The sequence below is a fragment of the Nerophis ophidion genome, linkage group LG04 (assembly GCF_033978795.1).
Source record: "Nerophis ophidion isolate RoL-2023_Sa linkage group LG04, RoL_Noph_v1.0, whole genome shotgun sequence".
Taxonomy (NCBI): domain Eukaryota; kingdom Metazoa; phylum Chordata; class Actinopteri; order Syngnathiformes; family Syngnathidae; genus Nerophis; species Nerophis ophidion.
Window position 1 is genome coordinate 86,340,181 of NC_084614.1, and position 23,464 is coordinate 86,363,644.

Below are 23,464 nucleotides of genomic sequence, written 5' to 3' on the forward strand. Positions count from 1 at the left end.
CCCACGGGACGAGTTGGGAGGATCCGAAAATCCTCACCAGCTCCTGGTTGCAGTCGGCTCCCTCCGTCGGTGAAAGGAGCGGTTACACAAAACAAAAAGTCCACTTTGGACATCCATGCCGTGTGAGTGTCCGTCAAACAGCGCCTCCGGGCTTAAAAAGAGTCGTGGTCACCACACCACGTGTCCGCAAAATGGCCGGGAAGCTTAGCAGCTAACTCGAAACTCACGTGTCCCGTGTAAAACTTTCTTCTTCTTTTTTTTCAACACAGCAGTTAAAATAATCCCACCGCTGCCACCAATGTAGCCGAGTGTCCTGGGTTCGCATAATTTGGGTACTGATAAAATAAAATAATAAAAGGGAGTCATGAGAGCAGGTCCGGTCTCCACCACTTTATTGTCCCCTTCTTTACACCTATCTCCATACCCATCTATCACCTTCTTCAACAACCCGTCTTTATATAGACCTCTTACGTCACAGCCTTACGGCAACACTGGAGGGACACCCTGAACTGTTTGTTACACTACTCTTCAAGTTTTGGTGTTATTTATTATCAGGGTATTCACTGGGTCATGGACACATTGTATTAAATATTAAATGAGATTTAATTTAATTTAGTATTTAATTCATACCAGGGCCTTTACAAGCATCTGAATCTGTCTTGACCTAGGAATATATAAATGTAAGAACTGATGGTTGGGTTTTTTTTTTCTTGATTAGGTACAAATTAATATAGCTGCAGCCTCTCCTCTGTTCTCAGGGGCACAGAAACACACGCACGTCAGTGAGCAGCAGAGCAGAGGTTACGGTGGATCCCGTGAAATGACAGTAACTGTAACATCAGTTTGATGACATCTAACTGTAAGTACTGTATGTGAAGAAAAACCTCGAGTATAAACATCTGTAAAACCTGCGCAAACATGTGAAATACTTTTTAATCCGTTTGCTCCTCCATCTCTCATTTATCCTCTGACACAGCATGCTGGCTCATCTTTAAGCTGTAGCAAACAATCTAGCAGTCGTTGTCCTTATACTTTCTGCTAACCATAACTCGCCACTGAAATGATTGTGTTAAAAGTTTCTGCTGGCAGAGCCAACCAGCCCTCACTGCCACATAAACAGCTGAGAAAGGAGGAAAGAGATAGGACAGGAAGAATAACTAATGTTTTTTTTCTTTTTTCCTGTGTTTTTAATCTTATTTTGAAATTATTCAATGTTGTGACAACAGGAATATGATTAAAATGACTTGTTTCCAGTGAGATATTGTGACTTTTCTGTTGTAGAAATTACTGTTACTGCTCTAACATTTAGTTTTAATTACAATATTCAATTGTGATCCCTTTCAAAATTCTCTCTCTGTCTCATGTATACATAAATATAGACATATATATATATATATATATATATTATAAAGCAATCATTTAGGAATGAAAAAGAAAATTATTGATAGAGGCCCCTGCAAAATATTAACAAATCTTATCCTTTACTGTGACACATTGACCTCTAAACTGTTCTTTCTTTAAATATTGACTTTCTTTAATATATGTTTTGCATGTCTCAGTGAAGATGCTGGTCCAGGTGAAGTACAACCAACAGCAGAAGTATGTGAAGCTGGATGACGTTGAGGGACAGTTTGACTTTCTCCAATTCCATGAAAAAGGTGTTTCAATTTACTTAATCTTACCTTAAAAACTGTTTAAAAATAGACCCACTTTCTTTAAAAACCTCGTGTTGTATACTCTGGTGTCTTTACATGCCTGAAGCAGATTCCTTTATAAATGGGGATAATTTACTCAACATGTGTGCCACCTAGAATGTAAAGCATTTTATACACAAGAACAGTTAACTGAGAAAAGCCAATACTTCACTTTTAAATTTGGACTTAAGAAGTGTCAGGGTTACTTGAGGGAAAAAATCACCAGTGGATGACTCCATCTAACTAGAACAGTCATTTGTTGTGAGACAAATGAAACTGCACATAAAGCACATAAATCACAATTTTCTCATACTGTTTCCCAGTCATTGAGAGATTTTGCCTGCCACCCGATGCAAGCATTATGTACAAGGATGCAACAGGGACAGAAGTTGATGCGGAAATATTCAGCGACCTGGTTGGACAAGGCAATGTGGTGCTGACAATATTCTCAAGCCAGGGTGAGATATAACATCATGTATTATCAGGCACTCTGTACACTACTGAATAAAATGATCAAATGTTTTTTTCTTTTATTCCTTTAGAATTTTCAGACCTGTCCTTGTCCTCTGCATCTGAGATCTCTGACTCTAGCTTCAACTCAAGCGGAACTCTTACCATGGATGAGACCCCTCGCAAGAGACAGCGAAAAGAGAATAAGCATGATGCAACATCAGCTAAACAGGTTTGAACAAAGCTTGATTCACTTGAGTTTTTTTACACATTAAAACAGTTTTTGCCATATTTTGCATTTTCATGTTTTTGTTTTTCATCAGTTGATTGAAGCTGTGTTAAAAGCCAAGTCTGGCAGTGAAGCAGTACTTCAGGAGTACCAAACAACAGAAACCCTAACAGATATCACAAGACGACAAATGGTCAACATACTGGTGGCTCACATGATTGATAGTCATGGGTATGTATGTTTTTACATTCTATTTTTTTGTGCTTGATAACAACATGGCCATTACATGGATCTAGATTAAAAATGTGATATCTCCTATCAGAAACCTTCCCACTAAGGCAGTCAGAGAGGAATATGCTCTTGGCATAGTGACGCTGTTCCCGTCTCTCAAGGATCCATACACCAAGAAAGGCTATGTAATTCTTATTTTTATTATTTATATGACTATTTTCATGTCATTCTTGCATCAACATTTATTTCAATAATTGCAATGTTTGGCCCTGATGCTATGTGCATAGCACTGATATGAATTCTCTGAGATTTCTCATGAGCTAAGTATGACAATGAATTTAATCTTTTTTCATTTCAGGAACACTTCTATGATGCTGCTTGTAGTGACGACTATGACTGGTTAAATATGGATTAGCAATCACTTCAGGGTGTCGGGTCAGGACAGCAATTATTCATTCAGGTGAGTGCAGGAGAAATAATAGATTGTCCAAGTCCAGATTTGCAGGTTCAATTGTATATTGAATTGTTCGTTTGCATTTGTGTATGTGTGTGGTTTCCTAAACAAACAAATACAATTATTGTAAATTAACTAAAGTGACCACAATACAATTGAATATAGGCACAAGCATGCAACATGGCTGTTAAATATACATTACTTAGCTGTGTATACACAGTTTACATAAATCCACAGAATTTGAACATCCCAGCCCTAAGTAATGTAATAATTACTAGAATTTAAATAGCATCACAACAATAATTCTAAATTGTCAATTGGGGCTAACAAACATGTCTAATGCTACAAACAGGCCCCAATAAGGGTATGATATTTAGCTAGCAGTTAGCTTGCGAACCTGATGCCAAACAGCCATTAGACAACAATAAAACTGACCAAATGAGTTGCAATATAGTTTTAAGCACAAAACAGGTTATATTAAAGTGTATATAAAGTAACTCACTTTGTATTGACGCACACTGTCAATTAAACAAATGACATCGAAGTTCACCGTAACTTTCAGAGCTTGCTGATATAGTGATGTGTTCAATGCCCCCTCCAGTGTCGTAAAAGTGAACTACACTCAAGCAACTCAATGACACAAAAAGAAAACAAGCGTTTCAGAGACAGTCTTTTGTACACTGCTAGTAGCACAGGATACATTTCTTGGCGTCTGAAAACAGTCCAAAGGAAAATTCGGCGTGGATCTGAGGCGCCACCAAGTAGCTCTTTGAACCTTTCTTCAGGAGGCCCAAAGTTCCAAAGGATTGTCAATGTCGACAATCAGCTTGATGGGGATGCTTGTCAAGAGGCAGTATCTTTGCTCAACCATACCACAGACAATTCCGTGATTCTCCAGAAGATGAGAGAGACATTTCAGCACCGTCAGAAGCTTGTTAATGACCCAGGTACAAGTGCTGATATCCTCTCCTTCTTCCCAAGATTCCTCGATACAAAAGGATTGGTAAGTTTGGAATGAGATGTTTGGAGCAGCCTGACATTTGAAAGTATTTCCTTCGGTGGTAGTTAAATATCTTCTTTCTTAAAGGTGGAGCAAGACTTCATTCTCCTATTTGATGATGAGACATCCTCCAGGCTGCTTCAGAAGTGGGATGTGTTCTTCAAACCAAACATCATAAAAGAGGCTAAGCGACTTACTTCAGCACCAGAGTTGCGGCGCTTGTTACAGTCGGCAGAATGTTCCATTGGAAGTGAGGAGGCAACATGTGAGTTGTATTTGTTTTTCTTCTTTTAAAGTATCTCCTGTATCTCTGAAAATGTATCTGATATTTGGAATAAATATGAACATTAGATGGAGGAAATGTGAAAATTCTTGAGTTAATTCTTGTGAATCTTTGTCCTCAGCTTACGACCATGAAATGGCCTCCCTGTTGTTGCTCATACATCTCCTTCCACCACCACCAGGAGGACCGAAGTCTCCAAAAATCAGTGCATGTGATGCCATTGAGAGACTTGTTGTCTTTCATAAGGTAATATTATGAAAGTGATAACTACTTGTCATGTGTCATGTTCTTAGCCACATGTGAAAATGAAGGCAGTTAAAAAGTGAATGAAACTTAAATTAAGTCTTAACACTCATTACGATCTTTGCACTGAGATTGAGAGGATGTTTGAATAATGACTTTAATAATGTTTTTTTGTGGCAGCACAATATTCTGGTGTCTAATACTTAGTTTCCTTCTCTCAACCTAAGTCATGCTGCAGTATGGAGGAGCATCTCCGCAACCAGCAGGGTCGGCAGCCATACCTCCTCGCTGTTGGCCGTCAGAAGAGCAAGATGGACAGCTTCTACATCGCCATGGATAAGCATCTCATCCCATGCCAGGCAAACCGCTCCCTTGGGGCATTTGTTAAACTTTTCAAAGCACATTTTGATGAATATAAAGTTGGGCTTGTTGTTTCTTTCAACTTTGATGTGTTGTACTTCTGTAGCCTGTTTCATGATGTATGGCTTTTGATTATTTCTTTTTCAATCTACAATTCCAATAAATAACACGTATTTCCAGATTACTGATAACTTTTTCGAAATAAAATGTAATTCCTGAATAAGATAATTGTATCGAATCCAATGGATTGTCTGGTCCTAGAATCTCTTTGTAATGTTTGTTTGATTCTCCCAAAATACGACACAGTCTAATTTGAAAAATATATGTGCCTCGTCGGCTGTAGTAAAAAAAAAAAACCCACGCCTCCTCGGTCTAACCTCTCCCAGGCCTTTATCTGCCGTGTCAAAGATGGATCAGAGACCACCTTTGCCCCTAACCCCCACTTCTTCTCCACTACCAAGAGAACAGTAATTAATCCGAGCTGAGTTTTTGAAAATATTCCAACATGACTTTTTACTTTCATTTTGTATCAAAGCTGAGTTGTGCTCTCTGGTTTATTTTGCAAATGAACCGACAGAACATGATCATGTACAAGACTCGCCTACCCACAATGCACTGCAGCCCAACGCTCCTGGTCGGATGTTTGTATCGGGGTTCATGGAGAGATGCGGTAAAGAGTGGTAGCCAAGACACACGGTCACACTCGGTCACACTCGGCAATTATTTTGACCTGGGGAGCAGATTTAGAGGAAAAAATGTGTCTGGGGGGCCGGGATATCTGATTTTCAGGTACAAAAAACTTCACAATGACACAAAATAAACACAACAGTTAAACCTCACACTAAAAACAAGACATTTACTTGTATGTTCAAAAGACAGACTAGAACAAGACAAGACATGCAATGTCATCTACAAAATGTTATGTAAATGTTAGACATTACACATGTGGCTATGGTTTTGATGTATTTGTTACAGACATGTTTACGTCAAGTAACATCACATGGTTCCATTTGCACCTTTCAACAAATCTGAAAAGGAATATTAAGAAGTAAGACTTATATTTAATCCTACCTCTTCTCCGAGCACACGGTGACTGTACATACGGGTCGAAAAATGTCTGTGGAGTTTTAAGGCAAATACCAGATGAGTCGCCCGCTGGCCTCTTCTAAAATTAGCTCAAATAGCAGCACTTACCAGTGAGCTGCCTCTATTTTTTAAATTGTATTTATTTACTGGCAAGCTCGTCTCGCTTTGCTCGACATTTTTAATTCTAAGAGAGACAAAACTCAAACAGAATTTGAAAATCCAAGAAAATATTTTAAAGACTTGGTCTTCACTTGTTTTAATAAATTCATTTATTTTTTTACTTTCCTTCTTATAACTTTCAGAAAGACAGTTTTAGAGAAAAAATACAACCTTAAAAATGATTTTAGGATTTTCAAAAACATATACCTTTTTACCTTTTAAATTCCTTCCTCTTCCTGACAATTTAAATCAATGTTCAAGTAAATTAATTTTTTTTTATTGTAAAGAATAATAAATACATTTTAATCCAATTCTTTATTTTAGCTTCTGTTTTTTCGACAAAAATTATTTGTGAAATATTTCTTCAATTATGATTAAAATTCAAAAAAATTATTGTGGCAAATCTCGAAAAACCTTTAGAATCAAATTTGAATCTTATTTCAAATTCTTTTGAATTTTCTTTTAAAATTCTTCTTCTGGAAAATCTAGAAGAAATGATGATTTGTCTTTGTTAGAAATATAGCTTGGTCCAACTCGTTATATATTCTAACAAAGTGCAGATTGGATTTTACCCTTTTAAAACATGTCATCAAAATTCTAAAATTAATCTTAATCAGGAAAAAATACTAATAATGTTCCATAAATTCTTTTTTTAAATTTTTTCAAAGAGATTGAAGTTAGCTAGTTTTTCTCTCCTTTTTTTCGGTTGAAATTTGAATTTTAAAGAGTCGAAATTGAAGATAAACTATGTTTCAAAATTTAATTTTTTTTTTTGTCCTGTTTTCTCCTCTTTTAAACCGTTCAATTAAGTGTTTTTTTCATCATTTATTCTCTACAAAAAACCTTCCGTAAAAGGAAAAAAAATGTATGACAGAATGACGGACAGAAATACCCATTTTTTTATACATATAGATTTATTTATTAAAGGTAGATTGAGCAAATTGGTTATTTCTGGCAATTTATTTAAGTGTGTATCAAACTGGTAGCCCTTCGCATTAATCAGTACCCAAGAAGTAGCTCTTGCTTTCAAAAAGGTTGGTGACCCCTGATATAAATGAATGTAACGATGGTAATAAAATGTTATATAGCAAAGTAAAAGTTGTGTTTCTTATCTAAGTAAATGTAACTCGTTACTACTCACCTACGTGGATAAGTGTGTTCACCTTTGACAGGTACGACAAAATAAAAATAAAAATGATCACCATCGAGTTTAGGTGACTTGAAGCAAGCATGCATTCAATGTTTGGCTTTACCGTGTCTACTTTTACTTTCACTTTCTTTGATATTCTGCCAGCAGAAGCGTCTGCCTCACACTTTTCCCCCACGTTCAGCACTTTGGCCACAGCGAGTCCATCTCATGAAGGCTTTCTGCTGACTTTTTTACTCAGGATGAAACTTCCTGATGCAACCCTGGCCGGGAATCGAACCCATGCGAGGCAGATGCGTGTCCCGTTACCAGAGGTGGGACCAAGTCATTTTTTTGCAAGTCACAAGTAAGTCTCAAGTCTTTGCCCTCAAGTCTCGAGTCAAGTCCCGAGTCAAGACAGGCAAGTCCGAGTCAAGTCCAAAGTCAATACTGGAAAGTCTCAAGTCAAGTCCCAAGTCCTGCATTTTGGGTTTCGAGTCATTTCAAGTCTTTTTAACCACAGACTAATATATGTACACAGATTGTGTATGCTTTTAAAACGCTGTATGTATTTATTATTAAAAAAAAACAGTGCTGACTTTGCACTTCATAATAGCACTATTAACCAGTTATTCTAAACATTTAACTCATTCCTTTACAGTACAAACACATCTGAAAAAACAAGTGCAACTGTACTTATTTGCACAAAAGTGTTAACATTGTATTTCCATGGAATATTGCATTGTAACTAGTTCATCAGCAGTTTATGTCATGTTGTCACCTTATCTCATTGATCTCATCTCATACTGTATGTGTTTATGTCTGTGTACACATGAAAAACCACAAATACATGAACATAACAATGAACAGTGCTGTACTTGTTAGATGTCAGGGCCCTATGCAATATGTACACATATTCTTAATATAGTATACATTTTAACTGACCTTTATTTGACTATGTTTGTCTTTTTGTAGGTGGCTAAAATACACGGTGCTGCTGACCGCCGTCTAATATTACGTTACTGTGTGTGATACATTCATTAACGTAACGTTATGTGTAGGTACCTCATGCAACCCTGCTTAAAAAAAATCACTTGACAATAAGTATGAATAAGGTAACATCTGCAGTGGACGCAACAGATTGCCGTGTTTGCAATGACGTTATAACCATAGACATCTTATAAGTAGACGCAGAATTGGCTGCTGTGACGCAAGCAATTTGGCCGCCATCTTGAAGTGGTGATGAGGAGCCGGCAAACAGCCTAAACTAACATTTGACAGGTAGAAAAAAAAGATGCTGGGCTGGTATTCAGCGTTTTCCTGCTCAATTGAGCGGACTGTTGAAAATAGGAATTGGAGGATTACTTTTCACAAGTAAGAATTTACATTAACATACTATTGGTTGTATTTTGTGAAAATAATATTACCTCAGAGTTAAGCAGGAGCAAAGAACTGCAATATTTGTATGTGAAAATCACAAAGAAATCTTCTGGGGGAGGATGACCCCACTACAGGTATGTGGTTTACAAACTTTCAGGCCCAACTAAAACAAAATTCACCAGCCGTCACTGATTATGATGCATTCTCATTTTATTGTAACCACAGATAAGTCTTCAAGTAACAATATTCAAATACTAACTTTGTTGAGTAAGACAGAATTGTTTTATTCTGAATCCAGTGAAACAGATTGGTGGTTTTAGCTGAAATAAAGACTTTCAGGTGTTTATATATGTTTAAGTATTTGGCAGACACTTGTACCCCCTGTGAACATGTTTTTAATTCAAGTACCTCCTAATCAGAGCAAACCATTTTTGGTTGAAAAAAGAGATAAAGAAGTAAAATACAGCACTATGTCATCAGTTTCTGATTTATTAAATTGTATAACAGTGCAAAATATTGCTCATTTGTAGTGGTCTTTCTAGAACTATTTGAAAAAAAAAGATGTAAAATTAACTAAAAACTTGTTGAAAAATAAACAAGTGATTCAATTTTAAATAAAGATTTCTACACATAAAAGTAATCAACTTAAAGTGCCCTCTTTGGGGATTGTAATAGAGATCCATCTGGATTCATCAACTTCATTCTAAACATTTCTTCACAAAAAAAAAAACTTTAACATCAATATTTATGGAACATGTCCACAAAAAATCCAGCTGTCAACACTGAATATTGCATTGTTGCATTTCTTTTCACAGTTTATGAATTTACATTCATATTTTGTTGACGTACTATTCAGTAAATATATTTATAAAGGATTTTGCTATTTTTAGAATATTTAAAAAAATATCATGTACCCCTTGGCATACCTTCAAGTACCCCCATTTGAGAACCACTGGTCTATAGGTCCGTAAGATATATAGATATCTAATGTATTCATACATTGTTTATGTAAGATATACGCATGTATATATAACCTAATCATATTGTTTCTTTAACTTAAAAATAGCTGACTGTTTTTTTCCCCTTCTCTGGGATTATATTCCCAGTTTTGATCTCCGACGTCTGGTCACTTATAGCATATAAGAATATTCTATTACTGTTAAGCAAATTATGAACATGCCAAGACATGTGTCTTTTATCATAGTTACACGTATGACAAAAAAAGCGCGTGAGTATCAGTGGTATTCAGAGAGTTAATATGAATTAAATGTGCTGACAATTCATTGCTCCTGCCAAAGGAATTGCCCTGAGTGGAGCGGATCACCACTCCAAGATGGCGGCCGCGCGTCACGTCAGCGGCAATAGGCAGTAGCGCTCGATGCTGTGTCTACTTATAAGATGTCTATGGTTCTAACGTTAGCAGTGAGTTTACAGCCTCACTCATTTAACTACACAACGAATAAAAGTTACGTTACTCAGCCAATAAACGTTAGCTTACATTCAAAACGTACCCTTCTTTGTGCAACTTCAAATGTCGAACGAAGTTGGAAGTTGTTGCGTCTCCGTCTGTAATCTTCCAACCGCATGTTTTGCATACGGCGATTCCTGTTTTGTTGACCAAGTCGTACTTTTAATACCCGAACGAAACACTTTATGGCATAATTTTATTCACTTATTCTTCTGTTGTTTGAAAGCTCTTCTTTGTTGGTTTTCCTGCAATTTGATTGGATGAATGCTGTGTGACGAAAACAACGCGGGTGTAATTTGATTGGGTGTTGTACTGACAGGTAGCGCACAGGCTGTCATCGCACACATGTTGACAAACACGCGTACACAATGGAAGATACGGAGCGCTCCTGAATAACTTTTTAATTGTTGGGTTTTGGGGAAAGTAGCAATGATCGTGGTGACTGCTTGTATTATCTGGAGCAGTTTACCAAAGGACAGCCCAGAGAGTTGGTGCGCAGTTGCCTCTATATGCCTACAGAGAGAGGCTATGCTACAGCAAAACGCCTACTAAGGGAACACTTTGGAAATCCTTCAAAAATAACAGGAGCCTACATGGACAAAATTATGGCATGGCCAAAAATCAAGTCTGAGGATGTAAAAAATCTCCAAGCTTTCGCACTGTACTTGTGAGAATGCTCCAATGCCATGGATGAGCTGCAGTACTTGGACAAACTCAACATGCCAGCTAGCATGAAGATGCTCATACAAAAGCTGCCACACAAATTAAGGGACCAGTGGAGAGGAAAAGCAGCCGACATTGTTGACCAACAAAGGCGACGTGCTTGTTTCACAGACATTGTGAAATTTATTGAACAGCAAGTCAGAATTGCTTCGGATCCTGTCTTTGGCGACATTCAAAACATCCTTCGAAATAAAGCAGTAACCAAACCCAAGCCTATACATCAACGCAAATCACAGTTCAGAAGGAACAGTTTCGCAACTCATGTGGCAGTTGCCACTAGACCTACACCGACTCCACACCTCAATAGGTTTGTGAACACCTCCTGTCTTTACTGTACAAGTGAACATGCATTGGAGGACTGTCCAATACTGGAAAATAAGGCACATCGGGAAAAGCTTGACTTTCTAAAAGAAAAAGGCCTGTGTTTTGGTTGCCTGTGCACAGGGCACCTGAGCAAGAGTTGCGACAGGCGCATCACGTGCTCTTACTGCAACAAGACGCATCCCAAAGTGCTACATATTGACAGGAGACATCTGGAAAGTGGAGAAAATAGCCAACTTCCAAAGGTAAAAGCAGATATTTGCACTACATCCTCAACTTGTGGCCATACAGGGGCTGGCAAATATGGAATTTTACCCATCCTGCCCGTTCAAGTGAAGTACTCAAACGGCAGCAAGATAGTCCAGACATATGCTTTCCTAGATCCAAGAAGCACAGGGACCTTCTGTTCTGAACAATTGAGTTTGAGTTTTAGTTTATTTCGAACATGCAAGCATACAACATGATACATCACAATTTTCAGTTTCTCTTTTCAACATGTTCAAAAAGGAGGAGGAAGAAGCAGAGCTTATTTAATCCTACCCCTTTTCTTTACATAACAGTTGCTAAAACTTTTGTTCACTTCCTGTTCTCAATGTATTCACAATGTATACTCCATAAGTAATAAGTAATCACAATACAAATAAATAAATAATTGCTTAAATTTTAATCCATACGATGAGATGAATCAGATTATTTTGAGAATGAATGAGTGAGTAAAATCAAAATGTTTATCATGGTTCTTCATTTGTGTACTTTGTTAACACTTCCAGTTTGAAGAGTTTCTTGAAGTGGATCATATTAGTACATTGTTTGATTGCTTTGCTTAATCCATTCCATAATTTAATCCCACATACTGATATACTGAAGGTTTTAAGTGTTGTACGTGCATACAAATGTTTTAAATTACATGTTTTAAATTGGTGAACAGGCTGAACACAGAAGGCCGAAAAACAAAAATCCACTTGCGCACCTTGGGGCACAGTAAGGTGGTCCCGAGCAGTGGTCTGGAAATCTCTCAGCTTACTTGTAGTAAGTTTTTTTCAGCTTCCTGATGTCTTCACTCAAAGGCAGATGCCCGTGTACACTAACAATCTGATTGGTGAGGCAGAACTTGATAAGTGGCCTTACCTCCAAGGCATTAAAATTCCTCGGATAACTGCCAACGTGGACCTGTTAATTGGTACCAACGCCTCAAAGTGAATGGAACCACGGGAGGTGATTAACAGCCACGGAGATGGACCTTATGCTGTCAGAACCCTATTGGGGTGGGTGATTAATGGGCCATTACAAGGCAGTGACCCGCCCCACAGTTACTGTTAACAGTTTGGAGGAACTGCCTATGAACCAGTACATGCATGATTTCAATGAGCAGGGATCCAAAGATCAAAAGGATATGTCAAAAAAGGAAAAGAAGCCCAAGATAGAGAAGCCCAGCAGGAAGACACCAAAAAGAAAACGGAGCGCAGATGACAGTGACGATGAAAGAAAAGTAAGTCGAATGCGAACAATACGCCAGGCAGTCTCCAAGGCCGTGTCGAAACAGCGGGAAATCCTTCTGGGTGACGGAGGCCGTGAGGATGAAGAGCAGGATGACCCAGAGGAAGCTTACCTGGATCCTGATGAGTCTGGCAGTGATGAAGACTTCATGGTGGAAGATGACGAGGACAGCGACTATGGCAAGTCCAAAAAGAGAAGAGTTCCCCGAAAGAGGAGGAAGAAAACGACCCCGAGAGTCCTTTGGGAGAAGAAGAGGAGGAAACTGAGAAGAAAAAAAAGCTCTCCTACCCCCAAGGTGACGAAGAAAGCTGATGGCCAGGAGTAGGAAAAGAAGACAGCTACAGTCTACATGTACTGTTGGTAATAGATCACCTGTATTGGATGTGCATAAGGAAATGGAGGCAGAGGCAATATATCGCTGACCTTTTTTGGAACAGGTGGTTTCACGAATATTTACCGTTGCTACAAGAGCGACAAAAGTGGACAAATGAAAAAAGTTTGTCTGCAAACAAAAAGGATTATCATCTGTTACAAAGATATGCCTTCTAGGTGAAGGTATTGAGTAAATTAACTGCATTATTGCAAAAGGGAACATGAAAACCAAAGAAAGAGGTGTTTGTTTTTGGTATTATGGCTCTATTTTTGTTTTTTCGATTCCAAATTAAATCGCTCTGTTCGTCACGCCAGCAGCAATTAGGGGCTGGTGTGTTAGAGCCAAATACACTTTCTGTCTGTCAAATTGATGACGTCACTCAAGGGGTTGGCTCCAAGGCCAAGTGCCTGGATATTTAGGGAGGAGTCAGGATCTTGCCCAGGTGTTGCTGAGTAGAGGCACAACAGTTTTTGACTGTGCCAGGCTAGTGTTTGTTTGCTCCCGTGTATTTTCCGTTTTTGAACAAAGTGTGTTATATAATTGTGACTTTATGTTAGTAAATATTTTGGTTAAACATGGACACAATTCTGGGCCTCAATTATTAGCCGGTTGCACACGTCTGAACTAGCTTCATTTATATTCGGCAACCAGTAGCAGTAAAAGTATAGGACTTTACCGCTACAGGGGTTTTGGATATTAATTATGAAATGTTGTTCCTAGATTACATCCATGCTAATAAAAAAAAAAAACTGCAATGATGTATATTACAGACAAAAAGTTACACACTTTATCCCATGCCTGTGCAACAGCAAACATCTGGGCCCCTGTAGAGGGGGTCCAGACTGAGGCCAAGGGAAACAAACCTCATAGCCATAACACACATAAACATGTGTGTAAGAGGGAAACGTCAAAGAACACAAAGGACATTAAAGACTTTAAAAGAGGAGAGCTGATGCAACCAGACGCAAAAGTAAAACAACAACAAAAAACAAACATATACACTCTGTGGTGTTCCACGCCAACGTCTGCTGTGGTGGGGGGAGTATGGCCGGAGACAGGAGCAGACCCAACAAAGCAACCAAGAGAGCCAAGTCCGCATGGATGAACGAGGATAGATAGAAGGATAGTACTTTATTGATTCCTTCAGTAGAGTTCCCTCGGGAAAATTTAAAATTCCAGTTGCACTGTACAGAACTTTGATCAAATTTAAAAAGTAAATCATAAATAAGAAGGGCATGTGTTATTGTTTTTGCATTCCGTCATCCTCGTACAGGGGTGTCCAAAGTGTGGCCCGGGGGCCATTTGCGGCCCGCAGGTAATTTTGTAATGGCCAAAGCAAATTCTAAAAATACGATTAAAAAAAAAAAAAAGTGCTATTAAAGAGCAAACAGGTGAAATGTGACAAGAAAATGTTGCAATGTTTACTCTAATAACACAAAGCTGCCATCTAGGCTGTTGTTTACTAAAAAAATAATAATAAATCAAAATCAATGTCAATATGGATTATTGACCTATTCAAGGCTCCAACGACGCCACATTAAATATTCCACTTTGAGATGTTTTTCGGGAAAATGTTGCATATTTTGTGTTTGCCATATAAAAAAGAAAAAACATAAACACCAATAATATATATATATATATATATATATATATATATATATATATATATATATATATATATATATATATATATCAATCAATCAATGTTTACTTATATAGCCCTAAATCACTAGTGTCTCAAAGGGCTGCACAAACCACCACGACATCCTAGGTAGGCCCACATAAGGGCAAGGAAAACTCACACCCAGTGGGACGTCGGTGACAATAATGACTATGAGAACCTTAGAGAGGAAGAAAGCAATGGATGTCGAGCGGGTCTAACATGATACTGTGAAAGTTCAATCCACAATGGATCCAACACAGTCGCGAGAGTCCAGTCCAAAGCGGATCCAACACAGCAGCGAGAGTCCCGTTCACAGCGGAGCCAGCAGGAAACCATCCCAAGCGGAGGCGGATCAGCAGCGCAGAGATGTCCCCAGCCGATACACAGGCAAGCAGTACATGGCCACCGGATCGGACCGGACCCCCTCCACAAGGGAGAGTGGGACATAGAAGAAAAAGAAAAGAAACGGCAGATCAACTGGTCTAAAAAGGGAGTCTATTTAAAGGCTAGAGTATACAAATGAGTTTTAAGGTGAGACTTAAATGCTTCTACTGAGGTGGCATCTCGAACTGTTACCGGGAGTGCATTCCAGAGTACTGGAGCCCGAACGGAAAACGCTCTATAGCCCGCAGACTTTTTTTGGGCTTTGGGAATCACTAATAAGCCGGAGTCCTTTGAACGCAGATTTCTTGCCGGGACATATGGTACAATACAATCGGCAAGATAGGATGGAGCTAGACATATAATTGATGGATGGATCTGAAGTTCATCTGAAGACGATTGTGTTTAAAGTAAACAGTAAAAAAAATATATTTTTTGTTATTTCTAATGAGTAGGACACTTTTGGATCTCCAATAATTTCAGTAGGATTTTTCTTTTGTGTCATTGCTAAAAAAAAAAAAAAAAAAATTAGAATCAATGTTTTTATGTGTTGAAGGCTCCAATTATTATATAATCTCAAATATTCCACTTTAAAATTCTATTGGGGCGGGGCTTCCGGGGCGTGGCTAAAATGCACATGCAGTAGTTTGCCTCTGCAGTTACTCCGGTGAAAACTATAAAATGTAATCTTAATTCTGCTTTTTTTTTCTTTCTTTTTTTTTTAAACTGACAACGTTTGGTCAATTATATGCATACCTACCCCTCTGGGTAAATTAGACTCTATTAAGATATAGATAACAACGATTATGCCCAAGACACGAAGAGGGAAGCAATCAGAGTCACCTGTGGCCGTAAACGAGCCTGAGGCTAGCGCTGAGATGGCGTCATCAACTCTGGAGAAGATGCTGGATAAGATACTCGAGTCTATACACAAACGTTTTGACATGCTTGAGGAAAAGCTTGAGGCTCTTTCAAGCAAGCAGTCGGCACTGACCAACCGAGTGCAGGACATGGAGCAGCAAGGTTCTGAACACGAGCGCCGCATTGAAGCGCTCGAACAAAAATGGACTCAAACGCAGAAGAGGAACGAGAAATTGGTAGCTAAAATAGACGAATTGGAAGGGCGCTCAAGACGGTTTAACATAAAAATAGTCGGGATACCAGAGCAAGAAGAAAAGGGTAGACTTACGGATTTCGTTGCGGACCTGATACCAAAGTCGTTTGGAGCAACGACCAGGTAAAGGTGTTTACCTCTCCTGCAGACACTAAGACCTTTATTATAAAACATTTTAGTGATTAATTATCAATAATGGCTCTACCACACAAGGCTTATGATAAGTATAAAAGCAGAAATACACTTTTTCACTGAGCTTTATTTCACCGGAGGTCGCAGGGGAAAAAAAACAAACACTTCACTGCCGAGCTATTAATTGCTTGGGGCAATGAACGCAGCTACGAACATGTGCCCTGCGCCTGAAGATGGGGGTGGGGGACTCATGGACTGGGGAACCGTCCAAAACGACGTCTTATGGACATCACCACAATGGAGATTTCACTCCAAAACATTGAACTACACACGATGGGAACCGAGGGAGGGGGGAACAATGGGGTGTGAGTGTTGTGTATGTGTGAATGTGGAGGAAAGAGATGTACAATCATATTTCAATTTACTAATTACTAAGTTGTTTTTTTCATGTAAGGACAAAAAAAAACAAAAAAAAAAACTAAAACACCATAATGTCAACATGTAAGAAAAAAATCACAATAGTTTCATGGAATGTTAGGGGCTCAGCCAAAAATATTAAAGCAGGGAAGGTTTTTTCACATTTAAATTCATTAAAAGCAGATGTTGTATTCTTACAAGAAACACATCTCTGTAAAGACAACCAACACAAACTTAAAACAAGCTGGATATCTCAGGTTTATCACGCACCCGTTACTTCACAAGCTAGAGGTGTAGCTATTTTAGTTCATAAAAATGTGCCTTTCATACTTACATCAAAAATAATTGATTTATTTTATTGAATGGTCATATTACATCCTACCCAGTAACTTTTTGGAATATCTATGGACCAAACACTGATGACTCAAACTTTTATCATCGAGTCTTTGGTCTACTTCCTGATGATAGCTCCTCTCATATCTACATTGGTGGTGATTTTAACTGCCTTTTGGACCCCACTTCAGATAGATTTCAACTAAATCTCATGTCATTGCTAACTCAACTAAAACTATTAATAATCTTATGGGATCAAGAAAGAGTCTTGTTCACGAGTGGGGGAAGAGTAGATCGTGAAATCGACAGGCGGATCGGTGCGGCGTCTTCAGTAATGCGGACGTTGTACCGATCTGTTGTGGTGAAGAAGGAGCTGAGCCGGAAGGCAAAGCTTTCAATTTACCGGTCGATCTACGTTCCCATCCTCACCTATGGTCATGAGCTTTGGGTCATGACCGAAAGGATAAGATCACGGGTACAAGCGGCCGGAATTAGTTTCCTCCGCCGTGTGGCGGGGCTCTCCCTTAGAGATAGGGTGAGAAGCTCTGTCATCCGGGAGGAACTCAAAGTAAATCCGCTGCTCCTTCACATCGAGAGGAGCCAGATGAGGTGGTTCGGGCATCTGGTCAGGATGCCACCCGAACGCCTCCCGAGGGAGGTGTTTAGGGCACGTCCAACCGGTAGGAGGCCACGGGGAAGACCCAGGACACGTTGGGAAGACTATGTCTCCCGGCTGGCCTGGGAACGCCTCGGGATCCCCCGGGAAGAGCTAGACAAAGTGGCTGGGGAGAGGGAAGTCTGGGCTTCCCTGCTTAGGCTGTTGCCCCCGCGACCCGACCTCGGATAAGCGGAAGAAGATGGATGGATGGATGGGAGATCAAGAAATATCATAGACATATGGAGAGTAAAACACCCTAATAAAAGGGAGTATTCATTTTACTCTGCTGTACACAATTCCTACACGAGAATTGATTACTTTTTAGTGGAAGCCTCTGCCCTCTCCAATGTCAGTAATCCTGAGTACCATAGTCGAATAATCTCAGATCACAGTCCTGTGAGTTTGCAGATTCAAATTGATCTCCTTAAAATCAAACAAAAATGGAGATTTAATCCACAACTATTATTATATGAAGATTTTAAAGAGTATATAAACAAGATTATCCAAGATTTTATTGAGGTGAATGATAACGGAGAGGTCTCAGACTCCACTTTGTGGGAAGCTCTTAAAGCTACTGTGAGAGGATATATCATTTCATTTGAAATCTCAAAACAAAGAGAAACAAGAAAAAGGCAGAGAGAATTAGAAAAAGAAATTAAAGAAATGGAAAAAAAGTCATACAAATTCTCTTTTGCAGTCTGATTACAATAAGATGCTGAAACTGAAAAATGAATACAACTCTCTTCTTCATGGGGAAGTATCTAAACTCCTGCTGAAAATAAAACAAAAACATTTTGAAATATCCGATAAACCACAAAAACTTCTATCCAGACAGCTCAAAAGAGATCAAGCCAAAGCTGCTATTCACAAAATATGCTCAAAAACAGGTGAAACATGTACAGATCTAAAGGATATCAATAATGTCTTCAAAGACATTTATTCAGAATTATATAAATCTAATTCAGCTATATCTGTTAATGATTTAAATGATTTGTTTACCTCATTAAACTTACCTCAACTGAGTCCAAATCATCAGAAATCTTTAGACAACACTATTTCAACTGAAGAACTGCAAAAAGCACTGAAATCTTTCTCCTTGAATAAAAGCCCTGGTCCAGATGGATTTGGTGCGGAGTTTTATCAAGCTTTCAGTGAAATACTATCCCCTATAATACTTAGAATGTTAAATGATTCTTTTGTGAACAACAAACTTCCAAGTTCTTTGTATGAAGCCCATATATGTATAATACCAAAAAAGGGAAAAAATCCACTTGATCCAGCCAATTATAGACCTAGCTCCCTGCTCAATTTAGACCATAAGATTCTAACTAAGGTACTCGCAACAAGGTTAAGCAACCACATAACAGAAATTATTCATCCAGATCAGGTCGGTTTCATCCCGGACAGACCTTCTTTTGGCAATGTACGGAGATTACTGAACGTATTGTACTCAGACTGCACAGGAAACAAAAAGGCTGCCGTCCTGACTCTGGATGCTCATAAAGCTTTTGATTCAATTGAGTGGGCTTATCTTTTTCATGTTCTCAAGTTATTTGGATTGGGAGAACATTTTATAAAATGGGTTGAAATAATTTATTCTGCACCAAAATCATATGTCATAACTAATAATGTGGTATCGGATAGTTTTGAATTACATGGCGGCGTGAGACAGGGTGACTGCCTTTCGCCCTTACTCTTCAATTTGGCCCTCGAACCACTGGCTATTGGTTTAAGAATGAACTCTAATATTAAAGGATTTTCAGTGGGCTCATCAGAGAGTCTCATCTCACTTTATGCAGATGATGTACTTGTTACACTTACTGAGCCAGAAGTTGCACTACCACTTCTTTTAGAATATGTAGACTCTTTTGCTAGAATATCTGGTTATAAAATAAACTGGTCCAAAAGTGAGCTTATGTTCCTAGGAGATCATGTTGAGATCAGTCAAAATCCAGTTAAAGTCGCAGAAAATTACATATCCTATCTTGGCTTAAAAATATCTAAAAATTATGAATCATTACTAAAGTTGAACTTTATTGAAGCCTTTGAGAAACTGAAAGTGTGTATTGAGTATTGGAAGACCTTACCTCTCTCTATGTTAGAGAAGGTGAATGCTATTAAAATGATCACTCTGCCAAAATGTATTCATCTTTTTCAAAATTTACCAATTGTAATTCCTGTAGATTTTGTCCAAAAACTTGAATCTTTAGTTCTAGATTTTGTGTGGGGATGTAAAAAACGCAGAATATCCAAAAAGCACTTATTTAGATCTACAGAGGAAGGGGGACTGGGTCTTCCAATGTTCAAAAATTATTATTGGGCATCAAATCTGAGCGCATTGACCTATTGGAAGATGGGGTCCCCAAATAATGAATCTCTTAATTCTGCTCCCTTATGGCTGAAATTGGAACTGCAGTCATTAGTGAAACCTTATACATCATTGCTATCGCTACTTTTTACTAAACCAGTTTCTTCAATTAAATCAATAAGTCATAGTGTTGTAGTACAAAATGTAATTTTCCTTTTTTTCCTGTTTTCTCCTCTTTTAAACCGTTCAATTAAGTGTTTTTTTCATCATTTATTCTCTACAAAAAACCTTCTGTAAAAGGAAAAAAAATGTACGACGAAATGACAGACAGAAATACCCATTTTTTTATACATATAGATTTATTTATTAAAGGTAGATTGAGCAAATTGGCTATTTCTGGCAATTTATTTAAGTGTGTATCAAACTGGGAGCCCTTCGCATTAATCAGTACCCAAGAAGTAGCTCTTGGTTTCAAAAAGGTTGGTGACCCCTGATATAAATGAATGTAACGATGGTAATAAAATGTTATATAGCAAAGTAAAAGTTGTGTTTCTTATCTAAGTAAATGTAACTCGTTACTACTCACCTACGTGGATAAGTGTGTTCACCTTTGACAGGTACGACAAAATAAAAATAAAAATAAAAATGATCACCATCGAGTTTAGGTGACTTGAAATAAGCATGCATTCAATGTTTGGCTTTACCGTGTCTACTTTTACTTTCACTTTCTTTGATATTCTGCCAGCAGAAGCGTCTGCCTCACACTTTTCCCCCACGTTCAGCACTTTGGCCACAGCGAGTCCATCTCATGAAGGCTTTCTGCTGACTTTTTTACTCAGGATGAAACTTCCTGATGCAACCCTGGCCGGGAATCGAACCCATGCGAGGCAGATGCGTGTCCCGTTACCCCAGCAGGGACGCCTCACGCTTGGGAGACATAACGGAGGTGAAAGTTAAGACGTGAAATAAAAAGAAGCGAGGATGTCCTGCGGTGTAGCGACTTTATGTCTATCAATCATTATTTGTATTGATGCTTTCTTGAGAGGACTACAATACGATCACTGATCGGATGTTCCAGCCCTGTCATTACTTTTAACTCTCAATCTCACCTTCATTAGCTTTCACTGTTATGCTGATGACACCCAACTCTACATGCCCCTAAAGCTGACCAACACGCCGGACTGTAGTCAGTTGGAAGCGTGTCTCAATGAAATTAAACAATGGATGTCCGCTAACTTTTTGCAACTTAATGCCAAAAAAACGGAAATGCTGATTATCGGTCCTGCTAGACACCGACCTCTATTTAATAATACAACTTTAACATTTGACAACCAAACAATTAAACAAGGCGACACGGTAAAGAATCTGGGTATTATCTTCGACCCAACTCTCTCCTTTGAGTCACACATTAAAAGCGTTACTAAAACGGCCTTCTTTCATCTCCGTAATATCGCTAAAATTCGCTCCATTCTGTCCACTAAAGACGCTGAGATCATTATCCATGCGTTTGTTACGTCTCGCCTCGACTACTGTAACGTATTATTTTCGGGTCTCCCCATGTCTAGCATTAAAAGATTACAGTTGGTACAAAATGCGGCTGCTAGACTTTTGACAAGAACAAGAAAGTTTGATCACATTGCGCCTGTACTGGCTCACCTGCACTGGCTTCCTGTGCACTTAGGATGTGACTTTAAGGTTTTACTACTTACGTATAAAATACTACACGGTCTAGCTCCAGCCTATCTTGCCGATTGCATTGTACCATATGTCCCGGCAAGAAATCTGCGTTCAAAAGACTCCGGCTTATTAGTGATTCCTAGAGCTCAAAAAAAGTCTGCGGGCTATAGAGCGTTTTCCGTTCGGGCTCCAGTACTCTGGAATGCCCTCCCGGTAACAGTTCGAGATGCTACCTCAGTAGAAGCATTTAAGTCTCACCTTAAAACTCATCTGTATACTCTAGCCTTTAAATAGACCTCCTTTTTAGACCAGTTGATCTGCCGCTTCTTTTCTTTCTCCTATGTCCCCCCCTCCCTTGTGGAGGGAGTCCGGTCCGATAACCATGGATGAAGTACTGGCTGTCCAGAGTCGAGACCCAGGATGGACCGCTCGTCGGGACCCAGGATGGACCACTCGCCTGTATCGGTTGGGGACATCTCTACGCTGCTGATCCGCTTGAGATGGTTTCCTGTGGACGGGACTCTCGCTGCTGTCTTGGAGCCACTATGGATTGAACTTTCACAGTATCATGTTAGACCCGCTCGACATCCATTGCTTTCGGTCCCCTAGAGGGGGGGGGGTTGCCCACATCTGAGGTCCTCTCCAAGGTTTCTCATAGTCAGCATTGTCACTGGCGTCCCACTGGATGTGAATTCTCCCTGCCCACTGGGTGTGAGTTTTCCTTGCCCTTTTGTGGGTTCTTCCGAGGATGTTGTAGTCGTAATGATTTGTGCAGTCCTTTGAGACATTTGTGATTTGGGGCTATATAAATAAACATTGATTGATCATTGATTCCTCTTTCTTTCTTTTCTTTCCAAGTTTGGCGGCCAACTTGACACACCTTTTTGTTGTCAAGTCACGTGATTTCCCAGAAAAGCCACACAAGCATTTACCTGACGTGGCCACAAGGGGCGCTCTCTAGTGAGTCCAGTAGAAGACTTCTTGTCAGTTGACTGCTGCCACTTTTCTGTGCGGAATAGCGTTTCGTTTTCTCTCCTCACTGTGACGTCACAGAATGCTGACTCCTCATTGGCTCAGGTGAAGTATTATAAAAAGAGCCTCGACAGTTCCTGGTTCATTTTTCCTGTTTGCGAGTCAAGCGAGTGTTCGTCACTTTTGTCTTTCTCTGCGGGATTAAAAGTGGCAAACATCTTTTTGTTTCGCGCTGACATCATGAACTTGTTTTTATTCTTTCTTCTGGTCGTGCAAATGCACAGCGTGACGCCTGGTAAGTCCTTTTTATAAGTTTATTAATTGTTACTCATAAATCCTGTCCGTGCCTTCACTTATTTGACGTCTTAAAGTTTCTGTTACTTATTAATTAATTAATTGTTGTATTATTCAAGCCCTTTTTTACTTAATCCTGGTTCTTTTTAAACATATTTTATTGTTTTCCCTTTTTCTAAGTAAAATTCAAAATGTTCCAAGAACGTTACAGAAGCTGAGAAATCCATTTAAGCTCTTTATTTATTTTGACTTTAGTGTTTCTTGTTCAAAGACTTATTTTTTCCAAGGCTTGTAAGAACGAACACAAATCTTCAAACACGGAAGTGTCAGAAACTAATCAAGTGTAGTAACATCACCCCGCCACAAGATGTCAGTAAGAGTCGACATCAAATGGGCAGAACAGGTTGTGTTCAACTCTGTTGTACTTTTTATTCAGCC

General features: G+C 39.0%; 1 protein-coding gene and 1 long non-coding RNA gene across 4 annotated transcripts in view; both read left to right on the plus strand.

Moving 5' to 3' along the window:
• The first annotated feature begins 2,464 nt into the window (after positions 1-2,464).
• LOC133550627 (uncharacterized) lies at positions 2,465-4,280 on the plus strand. Its single transcript, XR_009806354.1, has 4 exons — positions 2,465-2,604; positions 2,696-2,789; positions 2,963-3,064; positions 3,660-4,280. It is a non-coding gene; the product is annotated as an uncharacterized LOC133550627 (long non-coding RNA).
• Positions 4,281-22,847: 18,567 nt separating this feature from the next.
• The window catches only part of LOC133552118 (class I histocompatibility antigen, F10 alpha chain-like), a 184,903-nt gene continuing 184,286 nt past the window's right edge, over positions 22,848-23,464 (plus strand). For 2 of the 3 annotated variants that reach the window (XM_061899462.1, XM_061899463.1), the window contains exon 1: positions 22,849-23,027. In XM_061899462.1, the coding sequence (XP_061755446.1) occupies positions 22,973-23,027 (55 nt within the window). In that variant the 5' untranslated portion in view covers positions 22,849-22,972. Of the gene's footprint in view, positions 23,028-23,464 lie in introns of all 3 variants that reach the window. The other variant, XM_061899466.1, reaches the window with a different exon arrangement.